General features: G+C 53.4%; 2 protein-coding genes across 4 annotated transcripts in view; one reads left to right on the top strand and one right to left on the bottom strand.

The window, feature by feature from the left end:
- The window catches only part of SELENOI (selenoprotein I), a 90,599-nt gene extending 80,371 nt beyond the window's left edge, over positions 1–10,228 (top strand). The window contains exons 10-18 of the mRNA XM_055540731.1: positions 978–1,112; positions 1,451–1,683; positions 2,377–2,489; positions 3,847–3,936; positions 4,442–4,528; positions 7,002–7,150; positions 8,214–8,357; positions 8,735–8,837; positions 9,979–10,228. Coding sequence (XP_055396706.1) covers positions 978–1,112; positions 1,451–1,683; positions 2,377–2,489; positions 3,847–3,936; positions 4,442–4,528; positions 7,002–7,150; positions 8,214–8,357; positions 8,735–8,837; positions 9,979–10,035 — 1,111 coding nt within the window. The 3' untranslated portion in view covers positions 10,036–10,228. The remainder of the gene's footprint in view (positions 1–977; positions 1,113–1,450; positions 1,684–2,376; positions 2,490–3,846; positions 3,937–4,441; positions 4,529–7,001; positions 7,151–8,213; positions 8,358–8,734; positions 8,838–9,978) is intronic.
- A 1,248-nt stretch (positions 10,229–11,476) lies between these two features.
- Positions 11,477–24,693, bottom strand: part of OTOF (otoferlin) — a 91,045-nt gene continuing 77,828 nt past the window's right edge. For all 3 annotated transcript variants that reach the window (XM_055539148.1, XM_055539147.1, XM_055539149.1), the window contains 16 exons: positions 23,803–23,832; positions 23,249–23,380; positions 21,560–21,626; positions 20,734–20,870; positions 20,491–20,625; positions 19,958–20,095; positions 19,536–19,663; positions 19,249–19,419; positions 18,446–18,606; positions 17,622–17,764; positions 17,158–17,246; positions 15,454–15,552; positions 15,050–15,291; positions 14,593–14,771; positions 14,407–14,507; positions 11,477–11,657 (listed from right to left, as the gene is read on the bottom strand). In XM_055539148.1, coding sequence (XP_055395123.1) covers positions 11,477–11,657; positions 14,407–14,507; positions 14,593–14,771; positions 15,050–15,291; positions 15,454–15,552; positions 17,158–17,246; positions 17,622–17,764; positions 18,446–18,606; positions 19,249–19,419; positions 19,536–19,663; positions 19,958–20,095; positions 20,491–20,625; positions 20,734–20,870; positions 21,560–21,626; positions 23,249–23,380; positions 23,803–23,832 — 2,133 coding nt within the window. The remainder of the gene's footprint in view (positions 11,658–14,406; positions 14,508–14,592; positions 14,772–15,049; positions 15,292–15,453; positions 15,553–17,157; positions 17,247–17,621; positions 17,765–18,445; positions 18,607–19,248; positions 19,420–19,535; positions 19,664–19,957; positions 20,096–20,490; positions 20,626–20,733; positions 20,871–21,559; positions 21,627–23,248; positions 23,381–23,802; positions 23,833–24,693) is intronic.

Raw genomic sequence — 24,693 nt, 5'->3', positions numbered from 1 at the left:
GGAAGTCCCCAGGGATCTTCTGACAACTTCAGAATAATGCTTGAAAGGGAAAGTTTTATTTTTAGAATTTTTAAACTGAAACTATGTCAGTCCTCAAACCTTCCTGTTCCTGTGTTACTGGGGCTACTGTTCAGTAGCATGAAGTCTGAAGTCTGGTCTGGGTTCTGAAAGCCATGCCTGTGTTATTTCATGTGACAGATTTCCAGTTACAGAACTCCTGTTAGCAGTGAGCTGGGCATCGGTGGCCTGCCTGTGTTCGTCATGCTGTGGCCATGTCTCTCCTAGTGCTGGAACCTTTGACCAACCCCCTCTCCTTCCCCTGGTGCCCTGTGTGAAGCTCTTCTATAGCACTCTTCACACAGTTCTGTAATTAGCGTTTGTCTGTCTCTGGCTGCACTGGTAGAGCTGTGTACTCAGACATATCCTTGTATTCATCTTGGTATTTCAACATATCCTTGGCACAAAAGAGACCTTTCATGTTTGATGAATGAATGAGTGAATGAATGAATGAGTTAGTGGACTAGTTAATAGTATCAGCTCTTTCAGGATGGGGCACTTGTATATCACAGGCTTGTGGTGCAGTATACGTTTTTCCTTTCTGTTTTCCTTGTTTCAGAAGTTGAGGGAGGCTATTTCAATCTGTGGGTCAGCACTAGATGTGGCCCCCGACAAGTGCTGTGTTGAGGACGATTCAGTCACACTCTTGAATAAGAGGCTACCTCTTGGTGGGTTTGAGGTTCTGGATAGTTTCAAATGCATTTAGTTCTGGATGATTCTATCACCGCCTATTGCTTTCCTTTCCTCAACCACAGTTGTAGCTGTGTTTGGGAAAATATTTGGGAGGGTTTCCTGCACCTTCCACAAGTCTGAGCCTAGGTTTTATAGAACTGAGTGGAGTAGATAGCAGGTGGACGGAACATACATTGCAGCCTTAGTTCAGCGGTAGACTAACTTTTTTTCCCCCTTCTTCAACTCAGCCTGCATGATGTACTTAACAATCTGAGATCAAAATATAACAAGCAGGTCAAGCAATTTCAGGAGGAGAACCAGTCCCTAACCTCAGACTACAAACGCCTGGTGTTGCAATTCAAGGAGCTTCAGAAAGCCATGAGGTATTTCAGGGACGTGGGTCCCAAGGCATGTGTCCTGGGAGGGGGACTGCGGGAGCTGAGCTGGTAGTGACGGTGATTCCATTCGCGTGTGGCATTGCCCACTTTGGGGAACTGGGCCAGGGCACTAGAGAATCTTTTCTGCTGTCTCTCCTGTCCCTTTACTTGCATGTCACCTGCCTGTTCTCGTAGGTGAGAATTACGGGCTCAGAGATGGGGCTGGGTCCAGAGTTTCCCCCAGCTCTGCCTCAGTTCTTGCCCTACCGCTAGCTGGGGGTGCATGTGGGAGACTGGTCCAGCCCTGGTGTCAGCTGACCACCATTGGTAACTCTCCTTCCCAGGCATTTTGCTCTCATTGATGACAAGCGGTTTCGGGAGATTTGGCTGATGAATGAAGAAGAGGCGAAGGACCTGATAAACAGAGCCTTCGATGTAGACAGAATCATCAATACTCATCATCTAGGACTCCCCTGGATGGCACCCAACTTCTGGTTCCTAAAGAACGTGGGGCCAATTTCTCAGCAGCAGCAGAAGTCCGCCACACAGATCTTAGAGGAAGTCCTGTTGGAAGCAGGTGACCGGAACAGAGTCAGAGCATCTGCAGGCTGGAGTGGAGGGGCCTCTGAGAACATGTATTCCCACCAGCAATCTGCTGTCTTGCACTTTTCAAAATCTTTCAATGTGTATATCTCATTTTACCTTTTGAGCAAGTGGTAAAATCTGGGTAGTACCATGATTTTTAGTACTGTTTTCAGACAAGGAATGTATGCTTTAAACTTAACATTTGTAAATTTTAGTGAAGAAAAATTTTGGCTCAGCTGCTCTTGCTGACATTATTCTTCTGTGAAGCAGCTGCTTTCCCTACATTTTCATTGACTGTTTCTAAACTGACGCAGGGTTGGAAACCATAGGGTGGATGTGTTAGATCGATCTCTAAGAATAAACAGGTTCACGGTTTCTCTCCCACTTCCTGGTCAAGGCTGGATTTTGAGTGTGACATTTCCAGGTAGATACAATTGGGAAAAGTGAGGCATTACTGGCTGGCCAGGAGCACCAGAATTCTCCAGATAGTCTCTTATTTCAACCCCAACCCTCCCATTTTTTTCCCCCCAACATAATATGTTTTCATCAGCTAAAGTGACTTTAGTGCCTTGAAGAGGCCTTTGAAGGTATACATTTTCACAAGGAAAGCGGTTTGACTGTCCCTCACAGTGAACCAGGCAGAGGAATCACCTTCTCTTTCTGTCTCTTTTATGTCCCTTCGCAGAAAAGGAGGGGGCAGATGAGGACAGCTCGGAATCAGAGACTTACCTGGACCTGCCTAAGCAAGTTTCAGCAAGAACGACCCGCAAGATCTTGATGCTCCTGTGTGACGAGTCGGTGAGGCTTGGCACCTGGCGGGAGGCTTTGCGACTTTCTGCCCTTGCTTCTCGAATGCCGCCTTGGACGACACTGGACGGGCCAGAGGTGGTCTGGAGGCAGCAGTGGACCTGCCCACAAGATAGTGCTGTTGTGGGGGGACCACCCCCCCCCCCGCCCCCGGGCTTCACGGGGTTGTAGAGAAGCTGTCATGCTCCAGAGCTGGCCTGGCTGGCCAAGGGGTCCTCCCTTCGTGGGTCAGCAAGGTGGGTCCATGCCAGCAAGGGACCCCTGCTAATTCGTTTTTTTTTTAAATGCTAAAATATGCTCATCTGCAAGAGAAAGGGTCCCAGTCTTGCCCCCTTGCATCCATCTGACAGTAGGGTGGCCACAACCTATGGTGGCCTTTCTCTGGGAGCTGAGTTTGCAATTACTTTGAGGGTATTAGGCCTTAGATGTCTTCACTCACGTTAAAAAACCCACTGGAATTGGTGTAACGATCTTGTTGGAGCTGGTTCAGCGAGAAGTCTGATGGTACCCAAACAGAATTGCTGTTTACTTAGATCTTCGTTTCTGAGATGGGAAAGAAGTGGTATGAAGATTGGCAGGCGCCAGTCCACTTGGGACAGTTCTTGGGCACGAGGGGGGTCTCCTGCCACTGAGGGCAGCTCCCACTGAAGGAGGAAGTTGACCAACACTCTGCTCCGTCCGCCAGCTTGCTGCCTGCAGCCTCCTGTCCAAGGAGCCCTCCCCTAGGCGTTGCTCCCACTCCAGGGGTGCACCCAGTCTTCTCCCCTCTCTGTCCCAATTGATGGATACTGGGTTCTGTTCCGGTGTCTCCATCTCTCTCCAGCCTTCCTCCCCTCCAGATCAGCACCCACTGCTGTGTCCTGGAGATGTCTGGGGACTCTTGTTCAGTCTCTCAGTTGTGTCCAACTCTTTGCAACCCCACGGACCACAGCATGCCAGGCTTCCCTGTCCTTCACCATCACCCGGAGCTTGCTCAAACTCATGTCCATTGAATCTGGGGACTAGCATTTGGGTGAAGTGACATGGGCAGGAGGGAATGGGACTGGATCAGATCTGGACTGTGGTGGGGAGCTCAGGTGTTTGCCCCTGTGGTCTGTAGGCCAGGTGAGTCAGCGCCTTCTGAGGACACCTCAGTCCATCATGAGGACCAGCTTCGTCCCTGAGAAGGACTTGTAGGCATCCCGGGAAGGCCTTCCTCTGGGGTGCCTGGCAGCTGCCTGATGTTTCGGCCCTGGGGTTCTTTCTGCTCTGAGGAGTCGTCCCTGGCTCGTGGCCCGGAGGGGGACGGGCTGCAGGACTCGTCCTGAACCCCGTCTCCTACTGGAGATGTCGTCTCCCTTCTTCTCAGGGTTTCCTCATAGAGAGCAAGTTGCTGAGCCTACTCCTGCCCCTGGAGAAGAGCGAGTGTTACCTGCTGAGACTGGACGCTGTCTTCTCGGTGAGTGCCCCCCAGGCTGAGTGGGTTGGGGGTTCCAGTGTAACACAGCCCTCTGGGTTTTCCAGCACTGCCTCAGCCCTGGAGTAGCTGCTGGGCTCCTGGGGCTTCCCCAGCTCACTGTCATATCCTTCCCTTTACCTACTCTCCATGCCAAGAATTGGCCTCAGAGTTGCGTTGGTGACTCCCATCCCACCCCTTCCTCTGCCAGCCCCTCTCTCATGGCCCAACTCTCAGCCACAGGTTCTCCCCTTCACCCCTAAACTCAGAGGTGCGTTCAGCCCCCTTTAGCATGCTCCTGCCCACCAGGCCTGTATGGGGCTGTTCTGAGTGTTGTTTCTCTGTTCTGAGGTGCGTGTCCACACTCACTGTGCTTTCTGGTGTTGAAAGGCCTGTTCTCTGGGTCATGGTAGGGGCCAGGGAGGCTGAGGGGAGCCAGCCCCTGCTCTTGGGAGCCGAGGGACTTCTTAATATGGTATTTGACGCAGTCATTCTATTTTTTCCTCAGGCCCTTGGAATTGAAAATGAGGATGACTTGTATAAACTGGTTAACTTCTTCCTCAAATACCAAACTCATCATTCACCTTCCAGCCAGGTAAGGTGAAGTGTAATAAAAAAAAAAAAAAAAAAAAAAAGCATTCAAAATTCTCCTGGAATCCCCCAGAGGGCACTGCCACCTTTGAATAATACTTGTGATTTGGAAAGATCCCCTGGAGAAGGAAATGGCAGCCTACTCCAGTATTCTTTTTTTTTTTTTTTTAAACTTTACATAACTGTATTAGTTTTGCCAAATATCAAAATGAATCCGCCACAGGTATACATGTGTTCCCCATCCTGACCCAGAATCCTGTGGACGGAGGAGCCTAGTGGGCTACAGAGCATGGGGTTGCGAAGAGTTGAACATGACTGAGTGACTAGCACCTTCACACTAGGGAAAAGTAGTGGGGATTTTGTATCAAAGCTGATTTTAGCACTTCCCTTGGCGTTGTTACTTTTTGTATTTGTAAAGGGAAGGCTAGCTAGCCATCAGATCCTGTTCTTACACTGAGGCCCAAGGGGTCTTTTCCAGGACCTTCCTTCAAAGCCAGGCCTCAGCCACGTGAGACCTGAGCTTACCAAGTTCTAAATATTTTGATTCATAATACTTTCTTGCAAAGCAAGTCCCATTTTTAATAACTACCTTGATCATAATTGACTATTTTGAGGAAGTCATCATGTTACAAATTTGTAAAATTTTAATATTAATATAAAAATTAAAAACATGAATTAAAAAAGGTTTTTAGTATTTTTAGTGTCACAGTGAGTATGAGTATCCTGATATGCTTCCAGAAAGAGTTGGCTGAGGGGACAAAACTGTGAAGCCATAAGAAAAAATAAGGGCAAACTGGCTGCATCAAAAAGAAAGTTCTGTAGATCAAAAATCGATATAAGCAAAGGTAAGATATAGATGACAGGAGGGGGAAATATTTTTAATTCATATCACAGATAAGGGCTAATTGCAATATATAAAGAACTCTCAAACCAATAAGAAAAACATCCACTCAGTGGAACAGACAAGGGATATGAACAAACACCTTTTAAAAGAGACATACAAATAACTTTAAAGCATATGAAAATATAATCAGACTTTCTTATATTTAGAGAAATGCAAATTAAATGTGCTCAAATGCAATTTTCACTTGTCAGGTTGGCAAAAATCCATAAGTTGGACAGCAGATAGTGGTGGCTGAGGTTTGAGAAACACACATGCTCATAGTTAACCATTGCAGCCTCTGTGGCGGACAGCTTGGCAGGATCAACTGTAAAACCATATAGTATACTTTAGCCTGTGCTCCTCTTCTAAGATTTTATCCTATTGATGTACTCAATACAGTTGAAATGATGTGTTTATCATAGCTTATTCATCACAGCATCGTTTGAAATGACAGAAGATTGGAAACGATCCAGATTTCCATCATTAACGAATTGATTAATATATGCTGCATCTATACAATGGAATACTATGCAGCTGTGAAAAAGAACAATGAAGTTCTTTAGGTATTTATGTGAAAAGCTCTCTAAGGTTTGTTGTTACGTGAAACTCTACTATGTACATAGTAGAATATCATTCATGTAAAAATGGGAAGGAATAGTGAAAGTGTGTGCTTGCTGCTGCTGCTGCTAAGTCACTTCAGTCGTGTCCGACTCTGTGCGACCCCATAGACGGCAGCCCACCAGGCCCTGCCGTCCCTGGGATTCTCCAGGCAAGAACACTGGAGTGGGTTTCCATTTCCTCCTCCAATGCATGAAAGTGAAAAGTGAAAGTGAAGTTGCTCAGTCGTGTCCGACTCTTAGCAATCCCAAGGACTGCAGCCTACCAGGCTCCTCCATCCATGGGATTTTCCAGGCAAGACTACTGGAGTGGGTTGCCATTGCCTTCTCCAAAGTGTGTGCTTATATGGATATATATTTCTTTGGAAGGATATATAAGAAACTGATAATGTTGGTTTACTGGTGGGAAGTAAACTGAATGAACTGTACAGCAGGAGTAGAAGGACTTTTTAAAATTAAAAGATTGAAATTTAATTTGTGCTATGAATCAAGAGGATATTTATATCATGTAAGCTTTATACACATCAATAAAATGAACACCTGTGAACTGGATACCAAACTAGAACATTATCACTGGTGTGTGTGTGTATGTGTGTGTGTTTCATTTGGTTGCACTGCCCAGCATGCATGATCTTAGTTCCCCAACTAGGGATTGAACTCAGGCCCCTGTAGTGAGAGTGCTGAGTCCTAACCACTAGACCACCAGGGAATTCCCCCATTATCACTGTAATGAAACTCCCTGTTTGCCTCTTTCTGGTCCCATCTTCCTTCTTCTCCACTCTTTTCCTTCATTATCTCTTTCTTTTTGTGAATGTCTGCATCTTTCTTTTCCAAAACTTCTGTAACTTTCTGTAAACATTTTCTCCATTTTTCCTCTTTCTAGCTGTCTTCATACATTCATGCTTGCATGCCTCCAACCATAGTTCCCCTTGCATCTTTGTCCACACCAGTTCCTGGCATCTGTGTACCCACTACAGGAGCCACTGGATCTCGGAGCAGAGAAGGAGGGGAGCCTTGTGGACGGGAAGTCACAGGAGAAGGAGCCCCCTCCTTCTCCCAAGCTCATCCATCCCAATGACGTTCTCAAGATTCTGGAGGCCTTTGTCATGAGTCTGAGGAAGCCCAGGTGGGCTGTGGTGCTGGAGGGCTTACCTGAGAAATGGGTGGAGAGGGGAGCTGGATGGGATGGGGGCCCAGCAGATACAAGGGAGGGGACAAGAGGCTGCTGAGCCAGAACTTGGGGAAGTGAGTAGAAGGATGTCCAGAAGAGGGGTGAGAGGAATCCATGGACATTGCAATGAAAGAAATAGATACAGAAGAGATTTGCATGTTTTCATTCATCATTCGTTTATTTAACAAACATCTGTTGGGGGCTACTGTGTATAGGCCTTGTGGGGAGAATACTTTGTGATCAGAACAGTGGTCAAAGCACATGGAGGTGTCAGGCTGCTCAGAGGGGAAGTGGTCACCTTCATCTGAGACATCAGAGAGGGTTTTAAGAGGAGATTGCAGCAGAACTGGGTTTTCCTTGGTGGACAGAGTTGGGGGGAGGACATTTCAGGATGTCACAGTGCAGGGAAAGACCTGCTTTAAGAATCATGTCAGAGCGGTATGACTGGAGTGTCAAGGGTCTGGGGAGTGGGACCAGCTTGGGTAGAGGAGCCAGGCTGGATCTTGAGAGCCTTATCAAAATTCCCCAAGGTCTTGGTCTTTACCCTTTGGTGGATCGGAGCCAGAAAATGATCTTAAGCCATGAGGGAACCAGGAGCAGATTTGCATTTTAGAAAGATGACTTTGGTGGCCGACTGATGCCTGATTCAGGGACCATAGTGGGAAGGTTTGTCCAGGTGGGAGGGGATAGCTTGGATGAAGACTATCCTGGGAGGGGGGTGGGCAATGTGGAGAGGAGATAACAGATTTTAAGAGCTGCCTTGGCAGCATCCATGGAAGAAATAGACATAATAGTGAGCTATAGAGCCAGTGATGTAAACTGACCGAGAGGAAGGGAGTGGATGACACTCCTTCATAACGGTGACAACAGCAGAGAGAATCAGGAACCTTGATGGATAAGCAGGTGTTGTTTCTGAGGCGATTGGATGAAGGCGACAGTAAGTCTGTGAGGGGCACTGCTTGGGGGCCCTGGGGACACCCAGGCTGAGGGGAATGATACCAGTGCTTTTGACCTTCAGGGACTTCTGGGTGCCAGTGAAGTTGCTGAAGGCTGTGCGAGACGACTCAAAGGACTCCGAGTACTGGGAGGCCCTGACCACGGTTATCCCTGCCACCACCCTGAACCTCTGGGATGCTCTGTATACAGCCTTGGAGAAATACCAGTGAGTGTGTATGCCATGGCTCAGGAGGAGGAGGGCAGGTAGGGCAGGCCCAGGGCAGGCAGGTAGGAGAAGCGCCCTGCTTGGAGTGGCCACCTTTGCTGCCTCCCCGTCCCAGCAACTCTTGGAGAGTCAAGCTGCTTTTGGCAACTGAGGTGGGGGGCCGTGTAGTGTTGGGGGATCGATCCCTCCGGCTTCGCCCTCTCTGTTTTGTTCTGGGTAGCCTGGCTCCTTCAGGGCTGGAGGGCTGCCCTGGTGGGTGAGGCTTCTGGGGTCCTCATTCACCTCCAACTAGAGTAGAAGGGCAGAGATCCTGGCTCCGACTTGATTGAGAATGGAGGAGGATTCAACGGGCCTCTAACCAATTTTTCTGCCCAAAGCCTCGTCCTGACCCAGAGGGCTGAGCTGCTGATAGAAAACAGTTCTCTGGAGAGGCAGAACACAGAGCTGCAGCAGCTGCTGCAGCAGTATCTTGACACCAAGGTGGGTCCCGGGAGGGGAGGCAGGACACTGGGGCGCCGGGGGTGGGAGGGGCAGCAGTGAGACTGGCGGAGACGCTGGAGGTGGTGGGGAAGGGACGTCCCCTCCCCACCACCTCCAGAGGCTAGGCAACTTTGAGATGCGGGCTATCATAGTGTCACTTTGACGCCCATATACTTTTTGGCACCAGATGTTGTTGGATGGCTCTGTGAGGCAGTGATCCACCCGGTGCTGGCCTCACAGCTTACAGAGCCCTTCCACAGGAATTTCCTTCTTTGGTCCTAACAGCTAGTCTGTGAAGTGGACAGGGCGGGAGTGATTCTCCCCCTTTCACAAAAAGGAGGATCAAACCACAGAGCCTCTGTCACTTGCCCAGAGCTCGGGTACTTCCTGCTCTGCCAGCCCCTGGGGTCTGGCCTGGGATGTGACACCTGGAAAGGGGACTCCAACCGAGGCAGATGTTTCCCCCGGCCCCCTACCCAGACCTGCTCCAGGGACAGCGGGGGTGACTTCCCCGTGTCTTAGCAGGAGGCGGGATCTCACAGTCTGCTCCACTGGGAAGAGCCCATTGGCAGCGCAGCTGCTGGCTCTGCTCTGCTCCTGTGGGATCCTTCATGTGGCACTTAAGGGTGTAACACTGGGCTGGGCATACCTCCTGAGTCATCAACTGAGGCCAGCCACATGCCAGGCCCTGGGGATGTGTGGCCTGTGGGGGTCTCAGGCTCCCGGCCACACCTGAGCAGCGCATGCAATGAGCCCGGGGGTCACAATGGCCTCTTGGCCCGAGACAGGACTCAGTCATTTGGGAACCATAAGGGGCCACCCTTCCTTTGACGCTACAGTGGACAAAAGGCTGGGGAAGAGCATGGAAGAACGAGGCCAGATGGGCAGGTGAAGCAGGGAAGTTAGGGTTTTAGAAAGTGGATCAGAGGGGAAGGTTAAGAGCATTACCAGAGGCTGGTGCGCTGGAGCAGAAGTCAGGCAGGGAGCCCAGGACTCAGCTTCTGAGGAAGGCAGGGTGCATGCAGGCTGGCCCAGGAGATGGAAGGAAGTCTTTGGGGAAGAAGTACTCCTAGAGATTTGGAGGCCTCTTGGGAGGTGGACCCTGGGGGAAGGGTAATGACCATTACTCTTTCTTTTCCAGATAAACTCTGAACTGCAAGTTCCTCCGACTCAGGTGTTCCGGGTCCCCACAAAATAGAGCCAGACCTCGAAAAGCCTGTCTCGGCAGGGCCAACACTGGTATCGCTGTTGGTGTGGGAGGCAGCACCCCCCGGGGGCTTCCCCGGGCCCACTCCCTGCATTTTCCAGAACTGTTGTTGTCAGGCCTGTTGAAATAAGGCGCTGAGAGGTGTTACCTGGATTCCACAGTCCTGATTAAAGTCTTAAAAAGTTGTGTCTGAATCACTTTAAAGAGCAATCCCCACCTGACATCTCTGTGTCATGAGGGGACTTTGTCCCTGGCTTCAGACTGGTTTGAGAACAGGCGCGCAGCTGCAGGCCGAGACTGTGGCTCAGGGCTCCCTTCTTGTTTCCGGGTACAGGCGGTACCTGGGAGCTTTGGGCCATTTCAGGGTCTATGCCTTCAGACTGTCACTAAGAGTGCTTTAGTGAGCTTTTGGGGCCCCTGGGTCCACCAGGCTGTGACCCTGGGGTGTGGTGTGACATTCCTCCTGGGGCAGCCTGGGCAGGCAGCCCTGTACCTCAGGCCCACCTTGAACCCTGGGTCACAAAGCCTCCCACTCCAAAGGGGCCCAGCCTGTGCTGAGCTTGCCAGCTAACCCTGTGCACCCCTCCCCACAGTCCCCTCACCTGACCCACTGCAGACTTGTCAGCTCAGGGTTTGATTTCTTTTATTAAGAGAAAAATCACCACTCAAGAGAGGAGAAACAGCCAAGAGAAACTCAGCTCACACAGGCGGTGGGGGCGGGAGGTGGGCAGCCCTTCAAGTGCAAACTCCAGGCAGCCCCCGGAGGACTGAAAGTGTGAGCCCATCAGGGGCCAGGCAGGTGGGTGGGGTACAGGGTTCACTGCAGGCGTGCTGGCTTGCAAGGGCTAGTCCGGGCAAAGGAAGCACTGGGAGGCCACCAGAACCCGCAGGCTGGACGGGGACTGGGCTTGTGCATCCAGACTGCGGCTGCCTGGATAGAGTGGAGTGGCCCGGGGAAGCAGCCGCCTGGCAGGATTCGTGGAAGGGATCTGGGATCACTTCTGCAAGGTCAAGATGGCAGCTGCCCTCACAAGATTATGTCTAGGGATGGGGAGGGTGATGCTGCTTGCTCATTGATTCTTTTTAAAGCCCTGGGCACAGCCCACGACATGATTCGATTCTCAGTTAATTTCATTAAAGCTTTAGTGCTCTGCTGGAAGGCCTGGGGAGGATTTCGGGTGGCTTCCTCTGGCAGGTGGGGCAGGCTCTCGCCGTTTCCCACACTCCCCACCCTGCAGGTAGGGCCATGACAGGCAGGACCGAGTCAGCAGTAGGCTTGGGGTGGGGTGGACAGGCAGGGGGGATGGGGGGGCTGTTGCATCACCGGCCCAGCCAGCAGGAGGAAGGCCCCTGGGACTGGAGGCCTCTGTGCCAGAGGCGGGGCAAATGTGCAGGCCCAGGAGGGGAGCCGTAGGGAGGGCCCCCAGGGCCTTCACGCCCCCAAGAGCTTCTTGACCATGTAACCGGGGAGGCTGTAGAGGAAGAGCGCCAGCATGAGCAGTCCCAGCAGCGCCAACACGATCTTGATGATGAGCCACTTGTACCGCGTGCAGATGAGGTACTTGATGGACTTGAGGGGGTTGAGGAACCAGACGAAGGCGGTGTCGGGCCGGCTGGGGAGGGAGAGCCTCGGTCAGGAGGGTGGCACCTCCAAGACACCCCGTCCCCACAGCCCTTCTAGACCCCAAGAGGGCCCCCTTCACGGTCCCAGTCCCCAGAGTACTGAGTGCTGGAGGCAGGGTTTGAGCCCATCTCAGCTCCAGCTGTGCTCTTGGAGAAGACTCTTGTGAGTCCCTTGAACAGCTAGGAGATCCAACCAGTCCATCCTAAAGAAAATCAGTCCTGCATATTCATTGGAAGGACTGATGCTGAAGCTGAAACTCCATACTTTGGCCACCTGATATGAAGAACTGACTCATTGGAAAAGACCCTGATGCTGGGAAAGATTGAAGGAGGGAGGAGAAGGGGATGACAGAGGATGAGATGGTTGGATGGCATCACTGACTCAATGGATATAAGTTTGAGTAAACTCTGGGAGTTGGTGATGGACAGGGAGGCCTGGCGTGCTGCCGTCCGTGGGATAACAAAGAGTCAGACACCACTGAGCGACCGAACTGAACTGAACTTAGCTCCAGCTGCCTGCATTCCCCTTGTCTTTGCAGAGAACCGCAGTTGTCCCAGCTCCTCCCGAGGCCTAGATGGCAATTTTGGCAGCTGGGCAGCTACCCCTCGACCTAACACTTGCAGTGAGGGCAGGTCAGTGCTGAAGGAGGCTGTTGCAGGGCTGCAGGCAGTTCTGGTTATTACAATAGGAAGCTCCCCTACTGAGCTGTTCATTGTGGATGGTCTAGCACTTGCTGAGTGTTCACAGTGAGGTTTGTGTTTCCAACCTGTTCCCCCTTTAGGCTTCTGTCCCCACCAAGCCCTGCCAGGGGTCTGAGGATCCCCAGGGCGGGGTACATGCCACCCTCACCCCTGACCTGCCCAGCGTCAGGGCTGGATCACTACTCTACCTTCTTTAGGGCCACCCAGCCAAAAAAGGGCTTGTTGAGCTTACATTCTGTTGACTGTGTGACAAGAACAATAGATTCTATAAAATGTCCAGATAGAAAGTCAAAAGTACTGAACATGCTTCTTCAAACTCTTCCTGCTCCTGGGGGACGTAGACCTTACCCTCCAGAGCCAATCAGTGCAGGCAAGGCTGCAGGCCGGGGGTTGTGGGCAAGGGCACCGGGTTTCCAGTCCCAGTGGTGACAGGCAAGTGAGGCATGTCTTAGAGCCTCGGATTCCTCACTTGTACCATGGGGTTAATAGCAGACCCCACCTCCAGGTTTGGTGAAAGGGTGATGTGAAAATGCGTGAGAGGTTTTGGCACTGAGCCGAGCTCCCCATAGGCTGGTTACCAAGATGACTGAATGCTGTGGAGCTACTCACTGCCATGCAGGGCAGGAAAGGGCTCGGGTTGGGAGGAGGATGCTGGTAGAATCTCTTCAGGGCTGGATGGCTGATCTCAGTCAAAGCCTTTCCCCTTTCCTGTCCATAACTCAGCTGCTTTCTGCCAATGGAACTGGGTTCGATTCTGACCAGGATGTCGCTGGGAGAACAGGTGGTATTGTGCAAAGGACACTGGATGGGCCATTTGAAAACCAAGGCTGAGTCCTAGCTCTACCCTGATTTGCTAGGCGGTGGCCTTGGATAAGTTCCTTTTCCTCTCTGGCCTCATATGTAAACATGCAAGACAGTCATTTGCAGTTCTGTGTCTAGGATACCACTTGAAAGCTTCAAAGTTGCTGTCTGCGCTGTCCTTATGTGTGCACTCGTGTGTGTGTGTGTGAGGGTGTGCCACATGCTGGCCAGCTCATAGCCCTAGGTCCAGGAGGAAGGGAGGGTATGAGACCCAGGAGGCGTTGGGCTCAGACCCCAGGGATCTTCTTGACCAGGCAGCCAGGCACGGAGTAGAGGAAAAGGGCGAGGAGGAGAAGCAGCCAGTGATGCATGTATCACACGAAGTGGTGGGCAGACTTGAGAGGGTTCAAGAACCAGATGAAGCTTGTATCGGGCTGGTTAGAGCAGCGACAGGAGCAGAGGGAGCACTGAGGAAGGACATGGAGGATGAGGGCAGGGGTGTGGCGAGGGCCCCTGGCCAAAATGAAAGTGGCTCTCAGCTGCGCACACGGTTCCAGGTGCGCCCCGTCCCCAGCCATCAAGGCTGCCTGGGGCCCCAAAGCCCACCACTGCAGCTGTTTGCCTTTGTCAAAAACTGTGTGCTTAATCACTCAGTCGTGTCCCACTCTGTGACCCTAAGGACTGTAGCCCGCCAGGCCCCTTTGTCCATGGGGATTCTCCAGGCAAGAATACTGGAGTGGATTGCCACTCCCTCCTCCGGGGATCTTCCGAACCCAGGGATTGAACCTACGTCTCCCACATTGTGGGCAGATTCTTTACCATCTGAGCCACCAGGGAAGCCCAAGAATACTGGAGTGGGTAGCCTATCCCTTGTCTAGGGGAACTTCCCAACCCAGGAATTGAACCAGAGTCTTCTGTATTGCAGGCGGATTCTTTACCAGTTGAGCTACCCGGGAAGCCCCTGTCAAAAAGTAGGAAGAGCATTCAACTCAGCTTAACAGGGCCTTCCCTGTACTATAGCCCATGTTCTGGCCTCAGAGTGGGGAGGTGGATCCTGGAGGGGAAGGGGAGGAGGGAGGAGGCTCTCCTGCAATGAGGCTGTGGCCCAGGAAGGGTCAGAGAGGGCAGAGGTGCCCACAGAGTGGGGGCAAGAAGACCAGAGGTTCTGGCACCTCCTTCCTGTTCCTGTGCCCCCAGGGACCAATGTGGCAGGGGACTGGCATGCAGGGCACTCACTTGGGTTTCTCTAGGGGATCAGGTTCATTGCGGGCCAGGCCCACGGGATTCTTTTCCGCCTCCTCGGCAGTGAGTAGATGCAACTCTGCTTCCACTTTGCCCTGCAGAGAGGAACAGAATGGTGCCGGCGCCCAGGAAAGAGGCCAGGCCCTCCCCTGCCCCCTGCCCAGCAGTGGTGAGGCCCACCGTGAGCTCAAACTCGTCATTCTCGTTGCGGGCTAGGAGGGGCCACCAGCCTTTGACGCGCTTCTGCTTGAAGATGGAAACCAGGGGCACATCCACCTCCCCCGTGGCCATCTCCATGGTGCACTGCTTGGCTGTTTTCGCGCCCCGAGGGAAGCGATTCAGGTCCAGCTCGATGGCCCCTGTGACAACCTGAGAGTCAGCTCCTACACTGGGTCCAGTTGACACTGGGTTCCCTGGGCTGGGCTCACCCTGCCCCTGCCTCCCCCTCCCCCGCCCCCACTGGAGCATCACCTGCTCCAGACCCGCGACCACACCCGGGGTGGGGACTGTCTCCACCCACAGCACCGCTCCCCCCTCTCCCCGCCCCCCCCATCCTCTCCCCAGGAAGGTGGGCTTACCCAGCTCAGCCCCCCTCCCACCCAGGGGACCTCTCACTGCTCTGGTCCCAGCCCCACACCCAGGAAGTCGTCGGCAGAGAAGTGGTCGGCGTCCCAGATCTGCAGGGTGAGCCGTGCGGGGATCTTGTATTCGGTCTCGTCCCAGGAGAACATGGACTCCTTCTTGGAGATGACAATTTTCTCCTCGGCAGCCAGGTAGTCGAAGGGGAACAGGTAGCGCCAGTTGAAGTTGCCCTCGCCCGTGAGGGAGTGGTAGTGGACGTCTGTGTCCTGCTTGTCCTCCTGCTGGCCCTTCAGCCACCTGTGGGTCATCACCTGTGGCCCTTCAGCCACCTCCCCAGAGGCCTCTCTCCACCCACAGCACCCCCCTCCCCCTCGCCGTCCTCTCCCTCCTCTCCTGCCTTCTGGGAAGGTGGGCTTACCCAGCTCGGCCCCCTTCCCATCCAGGGGACCTCTCACCCACCCCCGCACGAAAATGTCGCTGGACTTCTCCCCAGTGAAGAAGTCGTCATCTTCCAAGACCACCTCATCCGTGTTCCACACGATGACCCTCAGCTCGTACCTGGGTGGGTTAGGGGCTGATTAGAGGTGTGGGGATGGGGGTTACCAGGCTGGGGTTGGAGATGAGGTGACTGGGACAAGTTCTGGGGACTTGGGATGGGCATGGGGCCTGGGCCAGGCTGGCGCTGAGAGTCGATGTGGGGAGAAGCTGAGGGCTTGGGGAGATGTGGGCCCAGGATCAGAGGAGGTCACCCAGCCATCATGGCTACTGAGAGAAAAGCCAGACCGGGCGGGGTGGCGGGGAGAGCCAGCTGGGCTAGAAGGCCAGGACCCAGAGCACAGTCCTCCTGGATGAGGCAGGCGGGTGGGGAGCTGACTCAGGTCTCAGGGAGGCTGCCCAGGGAGGGGCAGGGGCCGGCTGCTCAGGGCGTGGCTGAATCGAGGCTTGCAGAGTCAGGAATTCCCTCCTTCCCAGAGGCCTGAAGCTCCATTCCAGCTCTAATAGAAATGTACATTTAAGCCCAGCAGCTGGCAGTGGCTCACCCTGGAATCTGATTTCCTTTACATCCTTGCCCCCAAAGGGGATTTTTCTCTTGAAGTGTAATTGTCATGATAAATGAGGTAGTCAACCTCTAAAAATCGACTGCAAAGGCTTGTGCTGGACTAAACGCCCCTGGACTGCAAGTCCTGGAGACACAGCGGGTTGGGGTGTCCCCTGGTGGCGAGCCATGGAACAGCACACTCAGGGTTCTACCTGGAGCCTGTGCCAGGCAGAATTAGTTGGTTTTGTTTAGTCGCTAAGTCATATCAGACTCTTTTGGAACCTCGTGAACTGTAGCCCGCCAGGCTCCTCTATCCATGGGATTTCCCAGGCAAGAATACTGGGGTGGGTAGCTATTTCCTTCTCCAGGGGATCTTCCCGACGCAGGGATCGAACCCACATCTTCTGCGTTGGCAGGCAGATTCTTTATCACTGTGCCACCTGAGAAAGCCCACCAGGCAGAATGGGCTATATGATTGGTGGGGTCCAGTGTGAAATGGAAATGTGGGGCCCTGATTGCAGGCACCGAGTCCAGTGCTGGCAGTGGCTTGGTCCAGCCACTTTACAGATGGGAAAACTGAGGACCATGGAGGAAAAAGTGACCTGGCCAGTGTCAACTAACAGAGACAGATGGCTTGGCTCATGATCCAGCGTTCTGGCTACTCTCCCACCCTCCCGCCCGTTCTGGGCACTCACCCCTGCACATCTCATCAGTTTTAATCAAACTTGGCAGAGCTGAATGACAGCCTCAAGTGGGAACCACTTTTATCAGGGGGGCAGAGCAGCTCTCAGCAGTTCTGCGTCTTGTGGATGTGTGTGGGGGAACCCAGGGAGGATGCTGCCTGCGAGCGCGTGCCCGTGGAGGAGTGGGTCTGTGAGGACAGAGGCTTCGGGGAGGGTGTCAGTGTGAACTCATGGTCCTTGCTGGCCACACAGTGGGGGTGTGACCCCTTGCTTCAGCAAGGGGACCTCCCCAGGACAGGCCCCACAGCCCTCTTCGTGGGGTGCTCTGTTCCCCCAACAAGGCCATGTGGGACTGACTAAGGTGACCTGGGCCTGGAGGCTCCTACAGAAAGGATGCGTTGGGGAGCAGGGAGGGAAGGGCGCTGGCCCCGAGCAGCTCACTTCTTGGGCTTCCGAGGGGAGATGTCCAGAGGCGTCCCGGGGGACGGCATGTCCATGGGAAACATGTCCACCCACAGCTCCAGGCGGCCCTGAGGAAGGGGGTGTGGCACGTCTCGTGACTCCTTCCTCTACCCAGCAAGGCCAGCTCTCCTCTCCCTCCCAACCTTTGTTCTGGCAGGACTCATCAGTTTTCATTCTTGGATGCCAGCAATCCCTATGATGTCACCAACAGCCAATTGCAGCTTCTGAGGGAGATTACCCTAGGTTTCCACCAGAGGTGATGTGATTCTCACTCAAAGCCAAGACACGAGCCCTGGTAGTTACAGTGAAGGGCGTGATGTGTGTGTGTGTATGGGGCGCCCAATACTTTGGGGGAAGCAGCAAATAGCATGGAGATCTCTTTTTATGGACTCAGGTTGGGACTGATCCCAAATACCGAAAAATGTCGGACTCAGGCCAGTCACCTGTTCGATGCCCGGCTTGTCAGGGTTGAGCAGCGGCCGCGTCTCCACGTGTTCGGGCACCAGGTGGCAGCCCACGCGGGGGATGTCCTCCCAGTGTCTCAGGGCCAGCAGTGCCACATGCTCTTCTGTGGGCTTCCTCTGCCCTGTGGGTGCCAGAGGTCAGCTCATATGTGGGCTCAGCAGAACAAGAGACCTATGCTGGGCCAGGGGCTCAAGGGCATACAGAGGCCCCTTGTCCGGTCTACTGATGGGGAAACTGAGGCTCAGAGGGAGATGCAACAACAGCCCAAGCTCTCAGGTGCCTCATGGGCCCCGGAGGGGTCTGTGTCCTTGGGTTTTCCCTGCTTGGGGGGAAACTGACCCGAGAATCCCGCTGGGCTGCGAGGTCAGGGAAGAGAAGAACCTACATCCTGTCCAGCACCTTGAAGGTGGGTGGCACAAGCTTCCAGCAGAGACATTTGCTGGTTCTCCATGAAGGGCCACAAGGGCAAAAGGGTGGGGAGGGCCAGAACAAGCTGGGTATACACTGCCCTCACTCTGCCTTGTAAAAGCTGAGTGACCTTGGGCAAGTCACTGAAACCCTTTGGGTCTTGTTTTCCTCATCTGTAGAATGGGGAAGAACCTTCCTACCCCACAGGGAGGCTGAGAGGAAGAGAAAGGGGACAAGTGGGCAAGTGCGGTGTGGGATGGGGAGGAAGGGCAGAGGCTGAGCGGACAGAAGGGGGACGCTGCGGTGATGAGCAGAGGGGTGGTCCTACCACAAGGATGTGTGGGTCCTTCCATGGCCTCTTGACACCCCCATAGCTGCATGCAGCATCCCTTACCATTCTCGTCCTCAATCTCAGAGGGCCCTGTGAAGACGCGGTTGGACACCTTCACTCTCCCGGGGGGCCCGAAGTGGGGGCCATCCACTTTGCCCTCCTTGCAGAGGCGGGTCAGGATCTGGCTGGGCTTCATAGGGTCCCGCCAGATATTGTAGCCGTGTCTGTGAGAGGAGACGCATGGCCTGGGTGGGGCTTGGGGTGTGGCTGGGGCATCCCCAGGTAGTAAGTGGCCCCGGCCAGATTCCTTAGGTTGGCTGTTGCCCCATGTGAGCAAGTGAGCTCTGCCCCATGCTCCAGGATCAGCTGAGACACGAGGGCTGCTGGAGGCTGATCCCTCCTGCCCTGGGCTCGGGCCCCACATGCTCCATGCTCCTCAAGGACGAGCATCCAGTCTCCCCGAGTGCAGCCGCACCATCCCCCCTATTATGTCCACTCCTCTGGAACTTCAAAGACTCCCTGAGGAAACTGACAACCAGAGAGGTTAAGGGGCTGGCCCAGGGTCACACAGCCTGGAAGTGGCACCGGCTGGCCAGATCTCCAGTGGACTCTTACTAGCACACTTCTGCCTCCTCCCAGCCCGCTTTTCTCTCCCTCTGTTTCCTCTGTCCTGGAATTCTCTGGCTCTCTCCTTGTCTTGGAACCTTCAGTCCTGGCCCCTGAAGGCTGAGCCCAGAGCCTGTGGGGGTAGAGGCCTGGCTGGGACAGAAACCATATGTCCACCTTCCCAAATCCCATGGTTTGCATCCTGATTTTGAAGTCAAGGTGCAGTAGGCAGCCCCCCTGCCCCACCCTGCCCCACGCACATGGAGTAGGTCTGGGCGATGCCGCAGGTGGCGCGGTGCTTGCTGTAGAAGCGGTTTTCCAGGTCGATCTTGGTTTCCCCAATGAGATCATCCGTGCCTACCAGATCCCAGTCGTACACGGCCACCGTCAGCATGGATTCCATGGGGAAGCAGGCTTCGATGTCAAAGGACCTGGTGCGGTGGGGTTGGGAGAAGGGTTGAGGGTAGGGGTGGGGGAGGGTGGGGCAGGAGGGGGTCTGGGCTGGGAAGTCCGGGCAGGGTGGAGGTGGGGCACCAGGAGGCCTTACTTCCCAAAGACGGGGTTGAGCTGCTTGGAGATGTAGTTCTCCTTGTCACGGATGTCAGTCTTGCCTAGCCGGATGGCGATGTACGGGTCAGCTTTGCCGTTGATGTCTGCGGGGTGCAGGTCCGTGGCCTGGGATGGGAGGGGCGCTCCTGAGCAGAGTGCCTGCACCCTCATCTTCCCCCACCCCACGATGGTCCCATGATAATGCAGGGCAGGAGCACTGGACCAGAGAGTTGCTGTGTGACCCCGGCTGAGTTCCTGACCAACTCTGGGCCTTGGCTTCCGCCTGTATAAAGGACGGCACAAGGCCAGCTGCCCTCCCTGGTGTCTCCCAGTTGGGGGCTATCAGTTTGAGGCTGCTTTAGCCCCTCTTGGGCAGGAGAACTGGGAGCCTGGGGAGAGAGGCTGCAAGGGGGCTCTCACCCGGACCACGTAGACCCGGACCAGCACGTTGATGGGATCATTGCTGGGGATGCCCTGGAACATGCCGTAGGTGGGGTCGTAGCCGGCTTCCCGGGACACGTCCTCTGGGAGTGGCACTTTGTACACGCAGAGGGAGCCCTGGGGTGCAGCAAGTGTGGATCAGGGTGCAGGTTCCCATGGGCATAGGCAGGGGTGGCATTTAAAATAGCCCAGAGCACTGAGGGTCTGCACCCTGCTGCGGGGGTTTGGGGCCTTAATCTTTTAGTTGCTGGGTCACAGAGAGTCAGGGGTTTTTGAGGAAGTGGCCAGAGTGGGGGCAATTCTGTGGGGGTTGAAGTAGGGGAGTGGGTTCAGGGCAGATCCCCCTTATCACTCAGCGTGCAAGTATTCTGATAGTTTTCCCACTGGGGCAGCTGACAGTTTCCCTTGGCTGTCAGCCCCAGGCTTGGGGTGGGGAGGAGAGCTGGTGGGGGAGCTCAGGACTCAGGGCCTAGGTCTTAGGGGCTGGGCCCCGCTCACACTCGCCGCCTGACCTTGAACCGGCCCACGATGCGCTCCTCCTCGGTCCCGCCATCCTCGTCGTCCCCTGTCTTGCCCCGAAGCAGGTTGAACGTGTGCAGCCAGTCCTCGAAGTTGTCGAACTCTGACTCCAGCTCCTTGGGGTACACCTGAGCCAAGCCAGGCCATCAGGGGAGGTAAGGCAGGCCTACAGGCCTCTGTCTTGACCTGGGCATGACGCCCCCACACCCTGGTGGGGTCTGCTCCCAGACCTTCACCTTGAGCTCATCAATCTTGGGTTTCCTCTTCTCGGGGGCCTCCGACCCCTGGCCAGGGCCTAGGCTCTGGGTTCTTTTCTTCTTCTCCTCCTTTGCAGCCCTTGCCTTCTCCTTGCCCTTCATCGGCCCCTTCAGGCCTAGCCGGAAATAGACAAGGAGGCAGAAATGATCTGAGTAGGAAAGCCAGGGCTGGAGACCTACCTCATCTCTTCACTAATTTAACTTTGCTGGTCTCTAATAAGAGGACTGTTCTATATTAGCATTTTCCAAACAGCATTCAGTGAAACACTAAGTGTAGGTGTTCTTGGAATGCTTTAAGAGAAAGGATATATATATGTATATATAAAATGTATATGCATGATATAATAATTATATATATATAATAAATTGGGGAAATATTTTATTCTGTCTTTCTTTTAGAGATTTATTATAATAGCATTTGTATATTAAAGGCACTGAGAATCCTGCACCAAGGGACCTGTTTAACCAATTTGGCCTCAGAACCTTCTTTTCCCTTTAGAAAATCCATTCGTAGTGTTCCATGGAAAAGGTCTGGAAGACACAGAATGGGATGAGTTCTGAGGTCCCTTCCAGCTCTGATGTTCAAAGGCTCTAAATGTCTGTCCATCACTGTGGTTGCTCAACTGGTCAGAGTAAAAGCCACTGTACGTAAGGGCCTCAGGGATGCCTGAGGATCTGCCGTGCGCTGCTGCAGCTGTGAGGACCCACGGGAAGGGGAAAGAGAAGCATCTGCTGTGATGAGTGGAGGAGCCACTCGTATGATGGGCTGGGAGATGAAAGCAGAGTTCCAGGGCTCCAGGCTCACCTTCAGTGCTGTCCACCTCCTCCTTCTCCTCCAAGTCAATTCCTGAGATTTCTTGTTGTCGAATTTGCTGCCAAAAAATGAGGTGAGAAGGGAAGGTAGGTTTCCTAGGGCGGGGTTTGTTGACCCCACCCTGTGGTCTCAGACCAGTCTTAAATTTTTAGAAGCAGAAACTCTTTCCCACTGGGTTTCAAACTTATCATGTGCTCTGCTTAAGTGGGTTAAAAAAGTTTATAGTGTAAAATATGACTTAAGTGTACTTAGGAGTTTTATGATTCTTTCAGTTATGTACGATTGAAAAATATGTGTTCTTTAACATTGTTCTTAGTTTTAATGTTTTATTGTTTTAAAAGTATAACTGGATAAGAAAACATGGTTTATTTTCTTCAGTCAGTACACACTGGATTCATCCAAGGTGCCACTGCCGCCTGGTGGCAGCCTGTGCAAATTATAGGAACAGATTTGAGACAACGGGCAACCTCCTGAAGGTGGTAGAAGATACTACTAGATGTCCCTCAAGTATCTGCACTTCTGCTCTCTAAAAGTTTTTAGCACAGAGTCACCTAGCTAAAGATCACATTTCCCAGCCTCCCTTGCAGCTAAGTGTGGCTATGGGATTAGATTCTAGCCAATGTGAGTAGATGTGCTTATGTGCTGCTTCTAGGCTGGGCCCTCAAGAGGAAAGGAGTGTGCTGCCTCCTCTTCTCTTTACCCTTCCTGTGCACTGGTATTAGGACGTGATGGTAAGCCATCTCTAACCATATAGATGCCAGTAACAAGATGGCAGTGTATCAGTCTCCGACCCCAGTGAATCACCATATCAGCGTTCTTGTTCATAGCAATCTGACCTGCTACAGCAGCTTAGCCTGGGCTGTAATCTGAATGGTAAGCATCACACACAACTCAGGTCATAGAAAGGGCCTGGGGAGAGGATGTGGCTGGATCAGCTTGGTCAAGGAAACACAACCAGAGGCACGTGTCCCTTCTGGTCAGTTGGTCAGTCTTGGGTGCTTGCCCTGAGCTAGGTTGGCAGTGTGGACAAGAGACAAATGAGGAAGGGGAGAAATGAGCTTTCTGGAATTTGCAGTCTGACTCAGTAGACCTGTGTGTGCACAACAAGGGAAGAACATTTCACACAGCAACAGTGACCAAGACATGTAAAATAAAATAACATAATATGTAAAATGATAATAGATGTGCAAGTACTACCGAGAAGTTGTTGTTTCCTTTTGGCCTCTGAGTGCACGTTTCTCCTCTTCCTCAAAGGTCACCTCCTCTGTGAGGCTTTCCCTGCCTCCTAGGCACTAAATTGCCTTTGTTATCACATTGTACTGTATCTATTTACATGTGCATTTTGCATGTCCAGTAAACACTCAGGGCAGGTTTGGCATCTTATTTTTCGACCCCTGTAGCACCTACATTGGTGGTACATCATCCTATATACTCAAGGAATATTTGTGGAATAAATGAATGAGGACTTGAGAAAACCAAGCCTGGGAAGGCAGACTGGAAAAGGATGAGCTAGAACTTCAAGGCTGTGAGATAGAATGTTCCAAGCTCATATTGATGGAGTGGGGAGACCATTCTGGTGGGTATAGGAAAGAAGCTGAATAGGAGGGTCTGATGTGGAGTTGGCATCACCTCTCCCAGCCCAGTCCCTCCTCGGCCCCCTGCCTAGGACGGAGGCCTCACCTCTTTCATGGTGTCAATGGAGGCAAAGTACTTGGACCACCAGTCCAACATACTCTCATCTGGCTCCTCCTCCTCCGGCTCATCTGAGCTGCCCTTCTTCTTCTTCTTCTTCCTCTCCTTCTCTTCATCAGCCTACAGGGTTGGCCAGGTCCAGAGTCCTGCATACATCCCTGCACCCTGGCCATTCCCAGAACCCTGGACAATATGGGGGTCCCCCATCCATTATGACCATCTGCTCCCGGGAAGCCCTGGGTTCCAGGGAGCTCTGTGAAGCCACCAGTATGAAAGGGGCAGGACCTTGTTTTATGTCAGTGGATGCCACGGCCCAGAGAGTGTCATGACCCACCAGCATGAGCCTGGCCAAGGTGGGATTGGTGCTCAGGGGCTTGCAGCCCAAGCAGCTCTCTCCCTCTGCCTCTTAGGAGGGGTTACGCTGGCTGGAGCATCAGGAGCTGTGGGGTGGCTTGGTCCCTGATGCTGCTACCCTTGGCCTGATACCCTATGTAGTGTAGGGTCTTCTCTTCCCAGAGCTCCCCAACGGTATCCCCACTCACCACATCCACCTTGATGACGGCATCAGAACTCTGCAGAGGGGAACCAAGGAGACAAGGACAGACTTAGCCACCAGGCCGAAAGTGGCGGCAGTGGTCCAGCCAGGGAGGGGGCAGGGAGGGGCTCACACAGGGTTGGTCCCTGGGTCATGAGTGCTGTGCTCACAAGGCCAATTCCAGGACCGTGGTCCTGGAAGGTCTGCCTCAGAGATGTTTCCTCAGAACTTCCAGGGTGGTGGTTTGCCAACCTGACTGCACATGAGAATTACTGGGGGCTTTTAAAAATGATTCGTCGCAGGGCTCCCCTGAGTCCAAGGTGGGGTACTGGGCATCAGGAGAGTTGTCAACTTCACAGATGATTGCAGTGGGGAGTCAGAGTCAAGAGGGGAGGCTGACATGGCATGAGGCTGGAGGTTGGTAATGTTGGCTGGGTGAAAGGCAAGTGCCTTAATGAGTAAGTGGACACATTTACACAGCTGAAGGGGACCCCGATGAAAAAGGCCCCACCAGAGCCCATGGGGATGATGGTGAAGCTCAGGTCTGTGCTGTCCTCTTTGTTCACTAATGGCCTGAAGCTAGCTGCCTGCCCCCAGGAGGAGCTTCAGAGGCTGGGAGCCGAGGGGGGGACGTGGCATCTCAAGATTTAGCCCCACAGCCCCTGGTGGTGCCAATCCCAGCCCTGCAGGCCAGGTACCAGGCCTTGACTGCTTGCCTCTTCCATGAGCCATATGCCCTCTGCTAACTCAGCCACTGCCCCAGACTCTGGGGACCAGAGTCATGGGGTGAGGAAGGATCCTCTCAGACCCCGGCCCAGATCTCAGAAGCTAGGAGACGCCACAGGCTGCGAGAAGCACACAATGTCAGGAAAGGGATTTGGAGAAGGCAGTGGGGAGG

The sequence above is a fragment of the Bubalus kerabau genome, chromosome 11, assembly GCF_029407905.1.
Source record: "Bubalus kerabau isolate K-KA32 ecotype Philippines breed swamp buffalo chromosome 11, PCC_UOA_SB_1v2, whole genome shotgun sequence".
NCBI classification, from domain to species: Eukaryota; Metazoa; Chordata; class Mammalia; order Artiodactyla; family Bovidae; genus Bubalus; species Bubalus kerabau.
This window is presented reverse-complemented; position numbering and strand designations above follow the sequence as displayed.